General features: G+C 33.8%; 1 protein-coding gene across 10 annotated transcripts in view; it reads left to right on the top strand.

Annotated features, from left to right (window-relative positions):
- Positions 1-20,926, top strand: part of CDK17 (cyclin dependent kinase 17) — a 131,067-nt gene that overhangs the window by 60,312 nt on the left and 49,829 nt on the right. For 4 of the 10 annotated variants that reach the window (XR_013155917.1, XM_077111702.1, XM_077111703.1 and 1 more), the window contains exons 2-5: positions 1,847-1,993; positions 7,729-7,893; positions 12,209-12,342; positions 14,354-14,479. Coding sequence is in view for 9 of the 10 variants with exons in the window: in XM_077111702.1 (XP_076967817.1) it covers positions 1,876-1,993; positions 7,729-7,893; positions 12,209-12,342; positions 14,354-14,479 (543 nt within the window). In the remaining variant the exon portion in view is untranslated. The other 6 variants (XM_077111709.1, XM_077111705.1, XM_077111708.1 and 3 more) reach the window with 6 other exon arrangements.

The following is a 20,926-nucleotide window of genomic DNA, read 5'->3' as shown; positions in this document are numbered from 1 at the left end:
ATTATCAGAGATCGGGTAGATTCCAGGTATTTCCATCTGTCTACTCTAATATGCCAGAAAGTAAATGGATAGCTGTATAATAATTCAGTAGTCATAGTCATCTCTGAAATCCTAACTTCTCAATTACAGTATGTTTTCTGATCTTTTGTTGAAATCCAAATGTTTTGATATTTAGTGTATTATTGCTGGAATTTAGGCTCTTGAGTGTCTGTTCTTTAAGCTTGTATCTAACAGGTAGAGTTATAGCCGAGATTTCCTTGAATGCCAGGAGCTAACAAAAAAAAAAGAAGGAAAAAGAGAAAACACCTTTCCCAGTCTTTGCAGATTGGCCTTTGCGAGTGCTCTCCTTCAGGCCTTGCTTGACCGTACAGTGAATTTGAAGAATAGTTCCAGGCAAAGCATAGAGTCATCCTCGTTCCTGTCTATGCATGCCTCGTGTTTTAAGCTTGTTCATGTGGCCCTCAGAGCTCCCTGTTTCCGGGGATATTAACGTCCTGTCCTCCCTAGGAAATACTATCTCCTTATAGTCCCAGAAACCGCACTTTATGTCCCACAGCCTGCAGTTCCTTGATGCACACCTCCATGGCTTGATTGTCTTCCCAAAGTATCCTAGGAGAGCTCCGTGAGCTTCCTGCATACACATGGCAAGCTCTGGTGTGACGAGCCTGTTGTAAGCACCCTGGGTCAGTCCTTCAAACTGCCAAGAGACCAGTGTAAGCAGGCATACATGCTCCCCATACGTGTATGAGAATTACTCTGCGCCTTCAAGGACCGGAACTCAGGACCTGCCCTGGAAGCACCTGCTGGCTTAGGGGCAAGCCAGTGAGTGGATGAGAGAGGGGCCAGCTGTGGATAGTGAGATCCTATACTTTATAAGATGTCTTTTTCTTTAGTTAGTGCATGCCCTCCTACTGCAGTCCTTGAGCTGTTTTTTGGAGCCTTGAGAAAGACTTTTCCACAAGTTCTTGCTGGTTGTTCAAACATTCTGTGGAGAAACAGAGCCCTGGAGGGTCTCACTCTGCTGTCTTGATTACGGCCCCAGTTACATTTTGACATCTCATTATTTGTAAGATGCATCCTGATTTCAGAGATGTAAAATGTGCATGGGGGTGGGGTGGGAGGGAATATGATAAGTTTAGTTTCAGATCTCAGTTCTATAATTTCTTACTTTGCTTAATTGGGTCGGGAAACTTCTGAGCCTCTGTTTCCTGTTTTGTGAAAATGGATAGTAAAGAGTTAGGAAGACAAAATGAACTAGATTTGACAGTGTCTAATTTGAGAGTAGGCATTCAATGCTTGCCAGTTTTCCACTCTTCCTTCTAAAACTTGGCACTGTTAAGATAACAGAAAGAGATCCCTGACAGTCTCCCAAGGAAATAAATAAAACGAAACCCAATATCCCATGTAGCAGCTATATGATAACTTAAAAAAAAAATCCTTGTTGAAACTGTTTAATAAGAGTCAAGCATCATTCATCTCCCCTCTGCCTTCCAACTCTTTCCTTTTATTGTAAGATAACACTGACTGGTTTCAATGTGATGATTGATAATGGTGGAACTTAAACATCAAAATAGAGTTGATATTTTCATTATATTCGTTTTTAAAAAGTGTCTTTCAGGAAAACTTCCAAATCCTTCTAAATTAAGTTGTGGCGCTTAAAGACTCAATCTTTAGTTATGATGATGCCAGATAAAGAAGAGGATGGATTTTGTGATTTTGGCAGGATTGAGAATTCCTTATTATATCCTTATATTCATGAGTCCCAGTCAACCCAGAATGACATTTTTTCTTCCAAATTAAAATAGATATAGCTTTAATTTGTGTTCATTTTATTCTCTTCTTTCAGGATTTTTCAAGCCACATTAAATTGATAGGATGAAAAAATTTAAGAGGAGGCTATCCCTCACACTTCGAGGAAGTCAGACTATTGATGAATCATTGTCTGAATTGGCTGAACAAATGACTATTGAAGAAAGCAGCAGCAAGGATAATGGTAAAAGTTTGGTGGAGGGGGACTTTTTCCCTTTTTGATTACTTCACAGACAGAATTTACTGTCCAGATAAGTTCATAATAGCTTCTTTTGTTTATTTCTGTTTCTCATTCCCTGGTTTCTATGGAAACATTAGAGTATATAACTTTTGCCTGCTTACTTTCTAGAATATTCCATTCTCACTTCAACAGTATTACTGTATCTGGTCTCCAACCCTAATGAATTCTCCTGTCTTATGTATCTTTCATTTTTTCACTAGTTCTTAAGTAAGAATACATCACATAATAATTGTGTATTATTATCTTAATTGTTAATAACTATTTAAAAGTTAACATTTAATATTTTTGTTATTATAATCTAAGTTAATTCAGCTTATAAGTACATAGAAAGTTTGTGAAATTCCTGTGCATCATAGTTTTATAGCATTCTATATGTGTATCAGCTATTCACATAGATGACAAAGTTTATCACGAGTGAATCTTACTATTTTCTTGTTTTGTATTTACTGTAGAGTCTATCCATAGTATTGAGTGCATATAATGTTTCACATATTTGACAATGCTTTTCATAGTGTGAAGTAGTAATGTGTATGTGTTAATATAAAATAAGAAGTGCTTATAAAACTGAATGGATTAAAATCCTGATGAATTTTATAGAACAGCTTTACATGCAAAACAAAATGTCCCTAGGAATGTCACAGTCGTTACCAAGGAGCGTGTGTGACTGGTTGTCAGCCTGTTATGATGAGACGCAGGTTATCTGGCAAGCCTTCCTTGCCTGTAACTATGGGTTGGCATCTGAGCAATACCATTTACTGGTTGTATAACTGAGCTTCAGTTTCCTTATCTTCTTTTCCTCAGAAGGGTCATGATTTACTCAAGAGAACTTGGCTGTTTGTTGTCAGAACCAGTACTTTAGAACCCAAGTTTCTTCACTTCAAAGTGTATAGCATTACATTTGATTTGCCATCCTCTTCCTTTTGTTACGGGTATCTACTATGTTTTTAACTTTGGAGGAAGACAGATAGATAGGCCCAGTAGGAAATTTAAAATATTAACTTGAATATAACTTAATTATATACAGGAGTGAAGAAAATTGTGTTTGGGCCAAATCTCAAAGATGATTTTGTAATGTCTTAAACCTTTATTCCTCCAGCTGTAGGATCTCTGCAGGATACATGGAGCAAGATCTTTCGTTCTCGCTCATTAATCATCTTTCCCCACTGGATTCTTGTCTTATTTAAGCCTGATGTGTCTCCATTCTTAAGATAGAAGCATCTTACCCGTATATTTGCCTGTGAAGTTCAGGGGTAAAATGAGCAAATTTGCATCTTGATGGATGGCTTCTGGGTCATATTTTTAGTGGGTATTTGACTATAACACAAAGCACTCCTTTAAAAGTAAAAGAATATGGATTGAAGAAAATAAGGATACTTTTTGGAGAGCTAAATAATATTTTAGAGTAATTATATTTTTTCTGAAATATCTTATTAATTGGCTGTAGGCCACTTAGTTTAGGAGTATTTTGAAAGGTTGGAATATCTTTTTCAGGTAATATATATACTTTGCTTTATTAAAACTTGGTTTTATTTTAGTAATAATTTTAACAGTAAAAAAGAGAAAACAGGAGCTTGGTTGAGTTTCCTCTTGATATGAGTTACTTGAAACAATACTTGAGGGTGTCATAGTAGGCTTTGATTCCTTTTATGTTATAGAGATTGCTGGTAGCATAGGTTACCTCTGAATTTGCATGACTAAATCCAACTGTGCATGGATTTAGCTAACAACTTTGACAGGGATTCTATACCTTTTTGGATCCCATTCAGTACATTATAACTGGTTCCAATATGTTCTTTCCTTCTGGGGTATATTTTGGAACATAAAAATAAGGAGAACACATCTATAGGGGTAGTTCTGTAAACCTATTTTGGAAAAATTATAATGCATATGATACATTTTATAACTAAATCATACTATGAATGCTTTAGCTCACTTATAAGTGTATAATATAATTCTAATTCACATTAAAGTGCGTGTTCACTTAGGCTAGTTTGTTTAAACATTGATAGGTAAATTGAACCCAGGGAAAGAGGAATCCTAAATTTAAATTCATTATGTTAAAAATAAGTTGGATGTGTGCAAATGTGATTTAACTAAGCATTGTGGTATTAACTGAATACAGCTTTCTTTACGTATATATTTTTACATTTTTGTACAAAATTTTACAAGCTGAGTTGTAAGAATTTTTCCTAGAATACCTACAAGGGGAAAAAAATCTGAGCATATATGCTTTCTTTTTAGTAACTGAGAAGGTGTTTAATATTTATTAAAAAAAACTGTCAAAAACTAACTCAACTTGGTTCCGTATGACCTAGAAGGTCACATATTGTGTGATTCAATTCCATTTTTATGAAATAATCCCGAATAGGTAATCCGCAGAGACAGAAAACAGATCAGTAATGGCATAGGGTCTCCTTTTGGAGTGATGAAAATGTTTTGAAACAGATGTGATGATTGTATAACATTAGCTGTAAAATTAAACTAAGAAAGGTCTTCGGTAGTTCTTCATATAGGTTTCCATTACTTCATAAAACACACAGTGCTGACGTCTTGTTGAGCTGTCTAGTTCATTGCTGTCATGATCTTGAAATGTTAGAATCTTTTTTTTTTACTATCAGGGCCACATTCCCTCCTCTATTCACTCCCCTTGGATGACTTCATCCATTCCTGTGGATTTCAACTTTTTATTCCTAAATCTGTATCTCCAGTTAGGAGAATTTCTCTGGTTTCCAGATATTTATATCTAAGTGCCTACTTGGCTTCGCCACATAAATGTCTAATAGGTATCTCAAACTTGTCTTGTTGCTTAGGTTACTGCAGTGGTTTCCTTCTTTTGCTGTTGATTCCCAATAATCTTTTCTCTAACAGCAACCAGAGTAATTTTTCCTTAAATTTTATTTATTTATTTTTTATATGGGCAGGCACTGGGAATCGAACCCGGGTCCTCTGGCATGGCAGACGAGCATTCTTGCCTGCTGAGCCACCGTGGCCTGCCCTTAAATTTTATTTTTTAATAATTGTAGATTCAAAGGAAGTTGCAAATATAGTACAGAGTATTCCGTTGTACTAGGGTGCCTTCTCCCAGTTTCCACCATTGGTTACATCTTTTGTAACTATAGAACATTATTATCAAACCTAGGAAATTGACATTGGGATAGAGTGAGTATAGTTCTGTCATTTTTATCACATGTGTAGATTCATGTAACTACCATTGCATTCAGATGCAGAATTATCCCATCATCACAAAGATCTTGTACTCCTGTTTTATAGTCATTCCCATTCCCTTACCTCCCGCCATCCCTAGTGCTGCAAAGTGATAGTTTAAAACATGAATTAGATCATATCACTCCCCTGCTTGTAACCTACCTCATTTCCAGTCTTAGAATAAAATTCAGACTCCTCTGGTAATTTACAAAATCCTGCTGCTTTGTTCCCTGTTTAGCTCCCTGACCTTGACTAGTGCTACTCTTTCTCTCACAATGACATACTATAGCTACACTTCCTTTCTTTCTGTTCCTTTAACACAGTGGTTCTCAAAGCGTGGTCCCCTGGACCAACATCATCATCACCTGGGAATTTGCTGGAAATACAAAATTTTTAAATTCTGTGTCAGACCTATTGATAGAAAATCTGCAAGTGGAACCCAGCAATAATCCACCTGCCTGGCTAGGACTCAGGTGGTTCTGACCCTTGCTTAGGTGGGAGGGGTGCTGCTCAAACAAGTCCAACTCTTTGCCATCTGTTGGCTTCTGCAGTTGGCGTCCCTCCCTGTCTGAAATGTCTTCTTACCCACCATTCTCCCACCTTCCCATGACTGCTCTTTCTTATGTTCAGATCTCTGTTAGAAATAACGCAGTCTTTCCCCACTATCCAATGTAAAATCACGTGTTAATTTCCAACACATCATTGTTTTAACGTTTTGCATCTTGCCTAGCATTCTCTGATATTTTTATTTATTAGTTTCTTATCTGTCTCCCTCATTAGACTTTATGCTCTTAAAGAGCGTCTTGTCTGTTTCCTTTGCCTCTTGATGCCCAGCACTCACAATAGTTTACCAAATAGTAGGCATACAATGACTAGCTGTTGAGTGAGTGAATGTACTTATTATCCCTGTTTTTTTAGAACAATCAGAATATCTTTCCCAAGGTAACTTTTAAAAAGCAACTAAAATATTACTTCTTGGAAGAGTGTTTATATGAAAATTTCTTGGACTATTATATGATTATATAGTTCCAGATACTGAATACCATAATTTAGCTTCTGTTAAATATCCCACTATTTGTAACTGTTTATTTATGCTTTTATATCAGATAGCCTTTCCTCATTCATTATTAAATTATTAGTTATTTTAGCTAAGATTAGTTAAGATCCCCAAATCCTTGATCAGCCAGCTACTGCCAAGGGACGCATTCGTCATGGGACACTCACTCAGGCACATCTTCTCCATTTGCCCCTACCTGCAGTCTGGTCTTCTACTCTGATTAGATGGTTTGAACCTTGTGTGAGCATTGAGTGTCCTTTTGCCTCATCTTTCTCCCATGTCGCTTTAGGCAACCAGTATTAGAAGGTACAGGCGAAGTGGCCTTCTTGGCCATTTTGCTAGACCCATATCCTGGTCTTGTTCTGTGGATCTTAACACCCACTTGCAAGGGAAGCTTTTTACTAAAGCTTAGAGCCACCTCCTCTCTGCCAGCTTCTCCTGTTTACCTGATAAACCTTTGAAGAGTAGAGGATATTCTGCGATTAGAAGGTAACCTTAAGCCTGATTGGAGCATATGAGCTCTATAAGAGAAGAATTTGGTTCTGTTTAGAGAAGAAGGTATTCAGAACAGCCAGGTTCTTTTAAAAATTCCTTGACTACCACCAATAAAAACTTAATTTAATTCCTGGTGCCTGCCCATGTAAAAAAACAAAGACTTAATTTAAGTATGAAGGACTAATTGTGTATCACAGAAGACTTTATCGGGGCCTTAACCTTTATTAGAACTCTTTTTATTTGAAAGTTGAAAGGAATTATGAGATTCTCTCTAAATATTACAAAATAAAAATTTTCCCCTTTGTAATTAAATAACTTTTAAGTAACATTAAAGTGTTTCTTCTTAGTAAAGACTCTGTGGTTTAAAAAAGGGAATTTTATATTACAAATCCCAAATTTGGGGAAATAAATTTCAGAACTCTATATTGTTTTATATTTAAGTACTTCTGTTTTATTCCCCAGTTAGCATACCTTTTGAAGGACTAGCAAATAGGGATCTAAGTTCCTTCAGGCCCAAACTATGCCTTTATGTTCTAAACATACTTAATCATAGAGGTAGGCACTTAGTAGGAAGTCAGTACATATGGTACTAGTATGGAAACAACACTAAATATAAAATAAGGAAATTGATAAAAACTCTGTGCATTATATTTTTAGTTTTGTGATTACTAATAATAGTTTTGATTATGTAAGAGATCTGTTATTAGACCAACTTCAAATGTTAAAAACTGTGTATTTGTTTTCTGTAAGAATTTTTCATAGAAATTATTTTAATTCTCGTGCTTTGCTCAGATAATTCAAGAAATGAGAGTAAATGGAATGTTCTCTCTTATAACATCTTGTCTTGTTTTCTCGACCCTCCTCGTGTGATCCTGTGTCTTGGACTGTTGATGGGATGGTGTTTGGATGCTGTGGACCACAGAGCCCATTGTGAGGAATGGCAGGCCTCCGGCGTCTCACAGTGTGCATTCCTTCCTCCACCAGTACACAGGGCCTTTTAAGAAGCCCCCCTTGCGGAGACCACACAGCGTTATTGGAGGAAGCCTTGGCTCCTTCATGGCAATGCCCAGAAATGGAAGCAGACTGGGTAATCTAATTGTCTACTTTCTTAACTTTCTAGTCATAAGTCATTTGTATTTAGGTGTTGGTTGTATCAAGTCAGCCAATCTTATTGTCTTATTTCTCTTGTCAGGTAAACATCAATTTGAGACTAGAAAGGATAACAAAAAGAGGAGGTAGTTCTAGAGAGGCTGTGGTGCTGACACTACAGAGAAATAATATTTGGAAAACTATTCACCTGAAGAAAGCAAAATCCATAAGAGATGGATGCAAGATTTTAAGATAAATGGCAACTTGGGTGGTGTGCAGTTTAGTGTCATACCTTTGTAACCTTGAGATCATTGCCCAGTTACAGCCTAGTACAATAATTAGTGTATGTGATTATCAACTGAGTTATTATTCCTATGTCATTAACCTGTTAAATATCCTGGAAAAATAATTATCTGCAAGTTTCTGTGTATCTCTCTATCTTAGTTTCTATTCTAGTTTGCTAGCTGCTGAAATGCAACACACCAAAGATGGATTGGCCTTCAATAAAAGGGAATTTATTTAGTTAACATATAGTTGAGGAAAGGCAGCTAACTTTCAACTGAGGTTCTTTCTTATGTGGGAGGGTACAGGGTGATCTCTGCTGGCCTTCTCTCCAGGCCTCTGGGTTACAAAAACTTTTCCTGGGGTGATTCCTTTCTGCATCTACAAAAGGCCTTGGCTGAGTGCTGAGATGAGGTATGCTGAGCTGCTTGGGCTGTGCTACGTTGAGCTTCCTCATTTAAGCACCAGCCGATTAAGTCAAACGTCATTTATTGCAGCAGCCACATGTCCTAGCCGACTGCAGATATAATCAGCAACAGTTGAGGTTCACATGCCATTGGCTTATGTCCACAGCAGTAGAACTAGGCACCTTCACCTGTCCAAGTTGATGCTTGAATCAACTACCGCAGTTTCTTATAATGATTTGATTTTAAAAATCATTTTAAGCATAATTATTTTATAGTCTTATTGGATAATTATAGTTCCTGAGGTTCCTGAGGGTTTTATTTTGCTACTTGCTTTATCTGCTTACGCTTGATTTGATAGATTATTTCTTCATGTGTTTCATTAATTTGGGAGTATGACCTTATTGTCAGTGGGGTTTTTATCTGTGAGAATCCTACGTAGCCTGTATTCTTACAGGTTTAACCCTATGGAATGGTGCACTGGAGTCAGCTCACACTGGTTTATGATAGATACTTGTTAAAATTTTCAGGAATGTTTCAAGCTGGTAGGTAAACATAGTGTTATTAAAATTTAAATTACAATTAAGTTAAATTAAAAACAAAGGTAATAAATACTCAAAACTTATCACTTCTTAAATATTTTACCTCACTTAATCTTGGGATTATTTATTCCTGTTGTATTTGTTGGTTAAAATACTGTGTGATGATGTGCTGCTGCATGTTTCTTCCCAACTACATGTTCAGTGATTGGGTCGTGTTGGTAGCTTGCAATTGGCCATGGAAAGAGTATGTATGTACAATACAGAAATCAGAAAACATTACAGATCAGGGCTTGACCTATTGTTTATTGATTGTTTGTTTATTGATTGTTTAGACCAAAGGTTAGCAAACTTTTTCTATCTAAGGGGCTAGATAATATTTTAGGCTTGTGGGCCACATATGTTCTCTGTTGCATATTCTGCTTTAAAAAAAAAAGTTAACCCATTAAAAATGCAAATAAACATCCTTCTTCAATGTGCTTAAAAATATTATGATTCAGCAAAGTTGCTCGTACCATTAACAAATCGAGTGCCGTCCTAACTTAAGCCTTCATTGTTTCACTTTCATCTGGTTAATAGAAATGAAAATATCCACCAGTAGTTATGTTAAAACTAATACTTGTTTGGTAATGACATAAACAATTTATTAGTTTAATTAGATGGCACCCAAGTATTTATTTATAGTGTGAAATTAATAAGCAGCTTTCTTTGTGCAATAGAGCAGGCTTTTTTTTTTGGGTTAAAACAACAGAAATTTATTCTCTCACAGTTTGGGAGGATAGAATTCCGAAATCAAGACATTTGCAGGGCCGTGCTTTCTCTTAAGTCTCTGCTGGCTTCCAGTGTCCCCAGTGTTCTTTGGCTAATTGAGACATCCGCTTCCATTATCAGAGGGCCAGCTTCTCTCTCTGTCTTTCTGTCTATAGCCTAATCTCTCCTTACAAGGACACCACCCATACTGGATTAAGGGCCCATGCTACTTCAGTATGACTTCATGTTAATTTACCATATTCCATCTGTAATAATCCTATTTTCAAATAAGCTTTCCGACCCTATTTCTGAGATGCTGGGGTTCACAATTCAACCCATACAGCCCTGACATCCTGTGTAGAGCAGGCTTTTATGTATACTTATTGAGTAGTGCCTTTATTTGAGAGGGTCTCCCTTCCAGCTCTGTTACAGGGTTTCATCTCTCACTCCAGTGTGGCTGCTAAACCCAGGCACTTTCTTAACCACAATCAGCAACTCCTCCAAAGAAACACAGAGTCAATTTCTGCATAAACAGCTTTAGGTTTTCAGTTCTCTCTTTGTTTTTGCTTACTGGGAATTACCCACACTTTCTTGCAAACTCAGCTATTCATGTGAAAATATTATTAATTTTATCCAGCATTTCCTTGAGGAAGGAAAATTTTCAGATTTTGCTAGACATGGAAGGCGTGGTGAAATTATCTTTAAAAATGTAAAAGGGTGGCAAAAAGTGATACATGGCCTCACATGTTTTAAATACCAAGTTTTAATAGGTTAGGAATCAGTCAGAACCTCATTGACGTTCACTGCCAAGGTAATTTTTTTTCAGAATTCAGCATAAAATTTCTCCAGAAATCTGCATAATTGAAGTATGTTCATTTTACATATTGAGCTATTAAAAACCATTAAAATTTGCAACCACTTATCACTGTGAATGAGAATTTTGTCAATCTTAGATTACCAAGACAAAATACAGAAATAAATTGAATTTGAGACTGATTTGATATGAGATCCTTGAATTCAGTTTTTTTTAACTAAACAGTTGCTCTCTTTATTTTTGTAAGTAAATGTTCTTTAGAAGTTTAGATTTGTGCACATAATAAAATACTTAGATTTATTTTTACATATTGACACTTCATAACGTTTCATTTAAAAGGTCCAGTAATTTAGTCCATTTTTTATTTACTTAGTATTCAATTCATTTGAATATTTGTTGGGCATCTTCTAGGTGCCCCGCACTTTAAGTTCTGCTAATGTAGAAGTGAGTAATGTGGTATAAAAAATCACATGAACCTAAACATGCCTTTTAGTGTGGTAGGTGCGATCATAAATAACTTGTGTCTGAGATTAGAAAAGACTTCATGGAATGATGACACATAAGCACTGTTTTAAAGAATAAATACGACTTTGCTAGACTGATAAATGAGGAAGAGGATCTCTTACAGATAGAAAGTATTTTAAAAGCATGAAACAACATGATGCTTACTGGGGAATGAATACTTGTATACAACATATAGAGAGGAATAGTGACGAGATCTGTTCTAAATCTAACATTTGTTTCTGGTGTATTATTTTTAGATGAATTAGAGGATGAGTGAGAAATGCAAATATATGAGCACCTACAAGTATACAAGTTTGTTTTTAATTTTCCCAGGTGGAATAAATATGTTTTTGCCCCTAGCAGATTATAGAGCAGGTCAGAAACTTGATTTTGTAGGTCTGGTACAAAATAGATGCTCAATGTATAGTTCTTGAATTGTTATGAAATTTTTTGTTTATTTTTAATCCTTTAGTGTGAGGAGAAAAAAGCTGCATTAACAGCTTAAAATTTTAAAAAAAAAGGTATTCAGAGAACGAATTCCATTTGGCACGTAGAAGCAATGACACATTTTTTAATGGAAAGAATACTAAACTAAATAAAAGATAAAAAGGGCCAGATTTCTGTTTCAGCTCTACCTCTGACTCTAGAAAGTTATTTGACTTCTTAAGATTTGAGTTTTCAGATCTGGAATAATGAAGAAGTGACTAAACAATCCTCAAATATTGTCTCCAGTCTATAATTTTATTATTCAACTCTTGATAATGACTTGAATGCTAGAGGGTTTTTTTCATAATTTTTCATAATCTAAGTGTGTAAAGGATTTACTCCTACAGTTGTAAGATGTGAATTATATTTTGGCCTGTTAACTGCACACCTAGGATGTAAAAGATAAAAAAGATTCTTCTATACTCTGATTTTTACATGTCAGCTGTCTGCCTCTTATGTGTAATGATAATAAATTATGTGATATAGTAAGATATACAATCTCTTTTAAGGTAAATGCTTCATTTTCTGATATAGATATTGTTCATGAGAATCTAAAAATGGGATCAGATGGGGAGAGTGACCAAGCTTCTGGGACATCATCTGATGAAGTCCAGTCCCCTACAGGTGTTTGTCTCAGAAATCGAATACATAGACGAATCTCAATGGAAGTAAGTATTTTTAAAATATGAGTATGCATATATGGTGTATGTTTAAATAAACACACTCCTATATCAACTAGAGTAAATGCCTATGAAAGCAAATGACACTTCTGAGAAAGATGTTTCTTTGTATTAGTGAATTGTAGTCCGTAGATAATTTCCTTTTTCTTAAATATCACTATCCCAAGGCAAGAGTACATTCATTGTGTTTGTTCATTTTCTGCAAAACACAATTCAGGTTCTCTCTAAAGGAAACATGAATTTTCAGAAAATCCAGAAGTCTGGAATGCTGCATTAGCAAAGCCTTCTTTTCTGCATTAGCAAAGCCTTCTTTTCAGAAAATAAGATTTTGATAATATTTTTGGAGATTCATATGGGTATTTTGTATTTTATTTCTTATTGGTTTTATTTCAGATTTTAAAAGGTAAAAATAAAACAAGCACCAGTCCCATACTCCCCCCTCCCACTTGTTTTGTGTGTGTTTTTTTCCTTTTTTTTTTTGTACTTTTATTGCGATATCTTCACACGCCATACAAACTGTCCAAAGAATACAATCACTGGCTCACAGTATCATCACATAGTTGCATATACAATCTCCCCCCTTGTTTTATTTTATAAATATGAGAGAATTTCCTCTATGGATCATCAGTACCTACTAATCCCTATAATACATATAAATTATTTCTCTGTGTAAAAGAATGAAAAGTTCATTTCCTTTTCCTTGTCAATATTATGATCTAACCTCAAAGATAGAAGTTGATTATGATGTCACCATTTCATTATAATTTCAGAGTCTATATTGTAGATTCTTTTCTCAAAAAATAAAAGGTTGCTATTTTTTACTCTGTGCTGAGTTGAATCTGCAATAACTAGAGATTCTGTGCTATTGGTTGATTGCATTTTCATAATTAAAAGTTTACTTCTGAATGAGTTATGGAAAACTATCAGTTTTCTAAATATAAGTTGAATATAAGTATTTTCAACTCTTAAGATGGTTCATATCACTATGAAAATCCTTTTTATGTATGATATTGTTTATTATATGTTTAGAAGTTTCATTTAATAGTATTTGGACCTCCTGATTCTTTCAAGGAATTGTACTTGTTTCTCTCCTCTACCCCGAGTGATATTCTCTTGTTATATTCTTTTAATCTTTTAATGGTATATTTTAATATCTGAAAACTTATTTTTTTATACCTCCCCCATACACCATACACTCTTATTTATTTTAGAATGCTCCTAAATATTATTTTGTTTATTTTTCTAGATAGATTTTAGACATTTTGTTTTGTTCCAAGAATCATAGTGGGGTTTGTTTGGAGTTATTATGCAAAATATAAAACTAATACGAGGAGAACCAATATCTTTTCAGTATTTAGTCCTGCCATTTGGGAACATGGTTTGTTTCTATATTTATATTACTCAGTAAATATTTCTATGGTTCTGTACATCTCTATTTCTGTTTAATGATTTGGTTAGCATTATGAATGGGAGGGATTTCTTTTTATAGGATTTATATTTCTTAAAGTTGTGATATGGGGAATATTCCTTTTCATGTTTACCTCTGCTCAGTACAGTGAACTAGGAATGCCTTTTGCTTACTTCTTTCCATTGGCATAACAGTGACTCAGTAATAAAGTATTTCAGTTCTCTTTCACTGTGTTGCAAACAGAATCATACAGAATCTGTACTTAGTTATTTAAACTGTATTTTGTGGTAGTCTTTATTTATTCCTACTATATGGTTATAATAATATCAAAGTAAATTAGAAGTTGGGTTTACCAACAGATGGGCTCAGAAATAACTGGATTGAAGAGGACTGTCTGTAAAGCTGCATGGTATGCCTTTGCTTTCAGTAAATGTTTTTGCATTTTGTGTATTACTTATAATCAATGTAGATAACTGTAACTGTAGTAACACTTTTCAGTTACTTGTCACTAAAAAATTACAGAGCCCGTGTAGAGAGGCCGATTGCCTATATCTATTATATTTGTAATGACCTATAAATCTGTTTTTGCAGGATTTAAATAAGCGGTTATCACTGCCTGCAGATATCAGGATACCTGATGGATATCTTGAGAAGTTACAAATAAACAGCCCACCATTTGACCAGCCAATGAGCCGACGGTCTCGTAGAGCTTCCTTAGTAAGTTTATTAGTCTCCTATGCCTAAGCCGTGAGATCTGCTTGTGTGATTTTGTAGGTATAAACATGTGAAGTTCTTTTAAATTAAATTTTTCGTTAGAGAAGTTGTGAGTTTATAGACCAATCGTGCATAAATATAGGATTCCCATACCCACCCCACCACTGCCACCTTGCATTAGTGTGGAACATTTAGCATTTGTTACAATTGATTATAGCACTTTTTTTGTAATTGTACTAATTTTTTTTAAATAGTAGTTACGTTTTTTACAATTGCTGAAAAAATTAAAATAATACTATTAACTATCACCAAAATATACATTAGGTATATTTTTTCCATGTACCGCTGTATTATTAGCACCTTGTACTAGTGTTGTACAAGTTATAATTCATGAAAGAAAATTCTTATACTTGTGGTAAATTCTAATCTATTGTCTACAGTAGGGTTCACTGTGTTATTCAGTCCTGTTTTATGTTTTACGTTTTTTTCTAATGACATAGATAACCTAGTTTCCCCTTTTTAACCACTTTCACCTTTATAGTTCGGTACCGTTAATTACACTCACAGTAGGGTGCTACCGTCACCACTATCCATTTCCAAACCTTTCCAATTAACCTAAATAGAAATGTTGCACAAAGCATCAACTCCCGGTTCTCTATCCCCTGGTAACCTATATTCTAGATTCTAACTCTGTGAGTTTGCTTATTATAATTAGTTCATATCCATGAGATCATACAATATTTGTCCTATATTGTCTGGTTTATTTCACTTAGTATGAAGCCCTCAGGGTTCATCCGTGTTATTGCATGCATCAGGACTTCATTCCTTTTTGCAATGGAATAATATTCCATTATACATATATACTGCATTTTCTTTATCCATTCATCTATTGCTGGACACTTAGGTTCTTCTATTTAAGTTAATTTTTTATATTTAAGTTTTAAATAGCCAAATTTTATTACATTGTCTTCTGAATAATTGATAATTTTTCATCCTTAAGATTATATTATTTTCATATTATGTTTCAATATTTGGAAAGACTTTATCTGCATTCACATACACATTCTTATTTTATTTAAAAATGTTTTTGATATTCTTTTCTGATTATTCTTAAACTTTTTTAATTTTGTATAATTATGGATATTTAACTATGTTAAAATGTATTTTTTACAGATATATAGTTGATTTATAAAAAATTTGTGTCTTTCTATCTATGCATTAGCAGTATGTATCCCAATAAGTATACATGTTCTTTTTGTTGTTGCCTTCTTTTGCTCAGTGTTCTTGTGAGTTTATTCGTGATGTAGTCAATTTGTTCTCATTGTTACATAGTATTCCATTATGTGAGTTTACTATACTTTATTCTCTTGGCTAGACATTGGGGTTGTTTTCAGTTTTTAGCTATCAAATAGTACTTCTATCACTATTCTTGTACTTTGATTGAATTTCAGTTAACATATGTAATCATTTCTATTAGATGTATACCTAGGTGTGAAATTATTGTCTCACATGGTATGCATGTGTTCAGCTTTCCTAAATACTGTCAAATAGTTTTCCAAAGTGGTTGTACCAATTTACTCTCCTACTAGCAATGTGTGATAGTTCTACTTGCTCTTCTTGCCAGTTATTGATTTTGTTCCCTTTTTAAAAAAATTGTATTTTAACTTTTCTGGTATACATAGTAGTAGTTTTATTTTGCATTTTCCTGATAACTAAATTGAACATCCTTTTATATGTTTATTGGGCTTTTAGATAGCCTCTTTTGTGAAGGAGAACTTTCAAATCTATTGTCTATTTTCTATTGGATTCTCTGCCTTTTTCTTATTGATTTATAGAAGTTCTTTATACCCTGTGGATAAAGGTCCTTGGTCAGTTTTATATCTTGCAAATGTCTTCTCCCAGTCAGCAATTGACCCAGCATCATTTATTGAGAGGGCAACTTTACCTGTAGCAGTGTCACCTTTGGCATATATTCAGGTGATTGCATATGTGAGGATCTCTTTTTGGTCTCATCATTCTATTGCTCAGTTTGTTCATCTTTTCAGCACATCTTATTTTTTATAGTTTTATAATAGGTCTCAATATGTGGTGGTTTAAATCCTCCAGTTTTTTCTTCTTTAAGATTGCCATGGCTATTCTTGGCCCTTTGCATTTCCATATAAATTTTAGAATAAGCATTTTGATTTCCACCAAAACACCACCTAGTACTTTAGGTTTGTATTTATCCATTTATCAATTCAGGGAGAATTAATCCTTTGCAGTATTGAGTCTTCAACCCATTTGTAACTCACCATTTATTTTTATCTCATTTAATTTCTCTCAATATTTTGTAGTTTTCAGTTAGAGGTTTATATCCCTTTTGTTAGAAATTTTCTGATTCAATGGTATTTTAAATTATAACATTCTAAAATTTCACTATTTTTTGATTATGACATGAAATACAATTTGTTCTTTTATGATGACCTTGTATTAAATAACCTTATATTCATGTATTGATTCTAATAGTTGGCTATAGATTTTTTTTTAATTTACTATGAAAATAACCAGTCATCTGCCACTTTGGAATTGGCATCTTGGGTTTTTTGCATCTGTATATAATGAGAGACTTTAAATAATGAATTCAATCTGTAGCTTATAATGAATATTTTTAGGAATAATTCCGTTTCCTTAATATTTGATTATTCATATTTTCTTTTCCTTCTGTGGTTTTGTTAAATTATATTTAATACCATGTAGCTAATAGTTGGCATGGCTTGGATTTGAACTTAAAGCTTTCCTCCAAGTCTGTGCTCTTCTATGCCGTATGGATGCTGTTTTTAAGGATCTCAAGTTCTCGACGAGACATATAATAATATAGTGTAATGATTATAGTCCTATAGTAGAGGTACATATAAAGAAAGTACTGTGGGAAAATAAAAGTGGTGGCAGAAAGTGAAATGCAAAGGAGTTTGGTACTTGAACTGGCCATAGAAGTGTGAATAGGAATTTGTTAGGCCGGCATTGGGTAGAAGGGTGTTACAAACAGAAGAAATTTTGTGTATTAAACTCCAGAGACATTAATGTATGTGTTTTGTTGGGGGATTTATAACTGATGTAAAAGATAAATGTGTAATAATGTAAAAGAAATAGGTCTGGAAAGGATAGAGTGAGTCCAGACTGAAAATGCCATAGATGACTGAGGCCAAGGAGTCTGGACTTCAGTTTTTTTCAAGGATCTCAAATATAAAATTTTAGCCTTGTCTTTCTAAAAGTATAAAACTTTTAAAACATTGTTTTTCTATTTCCCAATAGCAATATATAATAAGTGGTTAAAATAACATAAAACCTTCAGTTGAGTGGGAATTTTAAAAAAAATCATGGAATTTATTTATGCTGGAGAACATCATAGGGTCGGGCTGATTGGTCATCAGCCTCAAATGGGCCCTCAGTACTGTACTCTCAGTTATAGCCATTCTGTTTTTCCCTTCTTTTAATATTGAGGAATTGTCCTTCTATCCCATCTTCTCAGGGTTTGAAGAATACCTATTATCTCTATACGCTCAGTACTATAATCCTCCCTCTCTCAACTAAATCCTTCCATTGACTTTTTATGTAAATAAACCTTTTATTTTAGAATGGTTTTAGATTTAAGGAAAAATTACGGAGGTGTGTAGAGAGATCCCATGTACTGCGTAGCCAGTTTCCTCCATTAGTAACATATTACTTTAGTACATTTGTCACAACTAAGAACTGACATTGGTCGGTTACATTAGCTAAACTCCACACTGTATTCATATTTCATTATTTTTTCACTTATATCCTCTCCCTAGTCTAGGTACGCATCCAGGATGCCACATTATATTTCTTGCCATATCACATGTTAAAAAATATTGACTATTGGGCTGGTTAAGTATGATTTAATATTCATTTATGGTTGATAGGAAATGCTCTAACTCTAAACCTCAAAAGTGTTTCAATTATTTAGTTAAAATTTAGACTAATAGGGAAGACTGTATGCAGATATAGTCAGGATTCATTAGAGCTGTTACATTTTAAATTGTGGCATACCCAGTGGATATTCTGTGAGAATATTAAATGTAATTATAATAAAATGAAAGTCTGTATGTGAAAATTTGCCTAATTATGTTGTAATTACAAGCCATGTGCATTTTAAGAATCTGTTCTGTCCTAAACAATAATAAGTGCTTGGATTCCCTCATTCATGGCTTTGTCAAGAGATACCAAATGTAGTCCTTTCTTATTTCTAGGAGTAAGTAAGAAATAGGGTATCAGGTCTCTTAGAAGTAATAAATATATATGGGGAGTAGAAGTTAGGCTCAAAGTCCACCCACGACTTAATTTAATTTTGATATATTTTATATAGGATTAAGGTAGTGTCATGATGATGATAATTTTCGTAAGACAAAATTGTTGGAATAGATGTTCTTGATGTCTTTTCTGCCTCCCTTCCCCCCAACCCCTGTTCCAACATACCTAAAGAATAGAACACATTTTTATCAATTACAGTGACTTGGTAATTCTCACAAAGAGAGAAATGGGTGTTTGAAAATCCTCCCTTTGGCCCAGTCCTTCTTATACATGCACACACGCTTTTAGAAAGACATCTGTAGATCTCTACTGATCCTTCGTTTGTTTTGAAGCTCAATTAAAACTGCATTGCTAGCGTGTTAATACCTCTTTACAACTTTGATGCCTAAATTCAAAGAAAGTCTCCATAACTCTTGATGCCACTTAAAAGATACTGAATTATAGAAACGCTTTTACAAAGTATTATTTAAGATTTTTTTTGTTGTTTGTTTATTCTTAAACTTCCATGAGATTATGCTGAAAGAAAGCCATCTGAATGGGAATTTACTTGAGACTCTCAATAAACCAGGTAGTCTCTTGGAACAATAAAGTATCAGAAAAAATTATCTTTATTTGTCTGGAAAACAGAATTAGGTTAAATTAAGGGCTTTTTATATTATATTAAAATACAAAGTTTATTGTGCCATTTCAGCTACTATTTCTGTATATATAAAACTTTTAAACTTTTAAAGTATTCTTTAGTAATCTAAGATGAAACCCACTCTGTATTGTGAGCTCATGAAAGAAGGAATCATTTTTATCTTCATCATGGTATTCCTGGCACTTAGCATTGTGCTTGGTAAATGCTGAATAAATGGCTTTGTCTTCTGTGCTCTGAATAATTTTTGTAGGAGAGATGTCAACAAGTTAGTCATTATTTCCATTGTTCATCTTGTCATGTTCAGCAGATAAAATACAAGTAAAAATTTCTAAAAATTCCATTTAGACATTTAGTTGGTAACATTTGGATAATTAATTTTTTAAATCTTTTAAGATTGGAAATTATTAAATTGGGGAGTAGGGAAGTGTGCTTTAGAAAGACAGTTCACTAGTTTAACTGTGCCTTTTGACTGAATTCTCTGCCTGCCTGCATGGGTGGACATCAGTAGCACTGTTTATTTTATAGATTGATTATTCAGATTTAAATTTAGCTTCATAATTATACTGCTATATTTATTTTCTTCTTTTTAAAGCAGACTTTCAGCATATTCATACAATGTTATTAAACTTCATTTTCTGAAGACTTTCTATTAAAATTTCAATACAACCCTTATATACTTTATATGATATGGTGATCTCTATAAACATTTTTATCTTTACAGTTTTTAATCTGCCATCCGTCTACATATTCTTTAAAGCAAACTTCAGCATGTTACCATGGTCAAAGTGTATTTGATGTCTTCAGGACATACTAGTATTTTTTCACTTAAAATAAAAAGATGAATATGAAAATTTGCATGCTGCTAAGAAGAAAGAATTCCATTCAGACAGTCATATTTTCCTGTGTGCATCACATTGTTATGGATTATGACATTTTAATTTTTTAAGATTATTTGCTATTTTGTTCATAATAGTTTCCATTCATTCTCAATATGGTTTTTTTCTTCCATAAAAAAATGTGACCTAAGATATAAAATTCATGGCAAAATTGCAATAGTTCCATATTTGTAAATTTGAGCACCTGAATTCCAGGTAGTTAAAAGAAAATAAACACATTGTATCATTGTCCTGTTAACCTTGGCAATTAGCCTTTTTTTAAAGTATCGTTTATTTAAGATCATGTGTATGTAAAACATATATAAAATAAAAGTTTATTTAGATTCGGGCTGTCATGTACCAGAAAGTGGATTGTTTGCCACATTTTCCGTACTTCAGTTGTGTTTGGAAAGTGTTGTCTGTTTAGTCTAACTTTTCTATTCTTCATAGTCGTTGATGACAGCAGGTAAAGTATGATTGTTCCAAACTTGATTTTTTTATTTCACTCTTTTGTGAACAGAATTCATATATAGAAAAAAATCCGTGCATTGCAAAAGGAAGCAATTTTCTAATTATTCAATAATATCCCCTCTAATCAAAACTTTTATTAGTTTAACAAAATTGAAT

Source organism: Tamandua tetradactyla, chromosome 7 (genome assembly GCF_023851605.1).
Source record: "Tamandua tetradactyla isolate mTamTet1 chromosome 7, mTamTet1.pri, whole genome shotgun sequence".
NCBI classification, from domain to species: domain Eukaryota; kingdom Metazoa; phylum Chordata; class Mammalia; order Pilosa; family Myrmecophagidae; genus Tamandua; species Tamandua tetradactyla.
The sequence above is the reverse complement of the archived record's forward strand: the minus strand, read 5'-3'. Positions and strand labels throughout refer to the sequence as shown.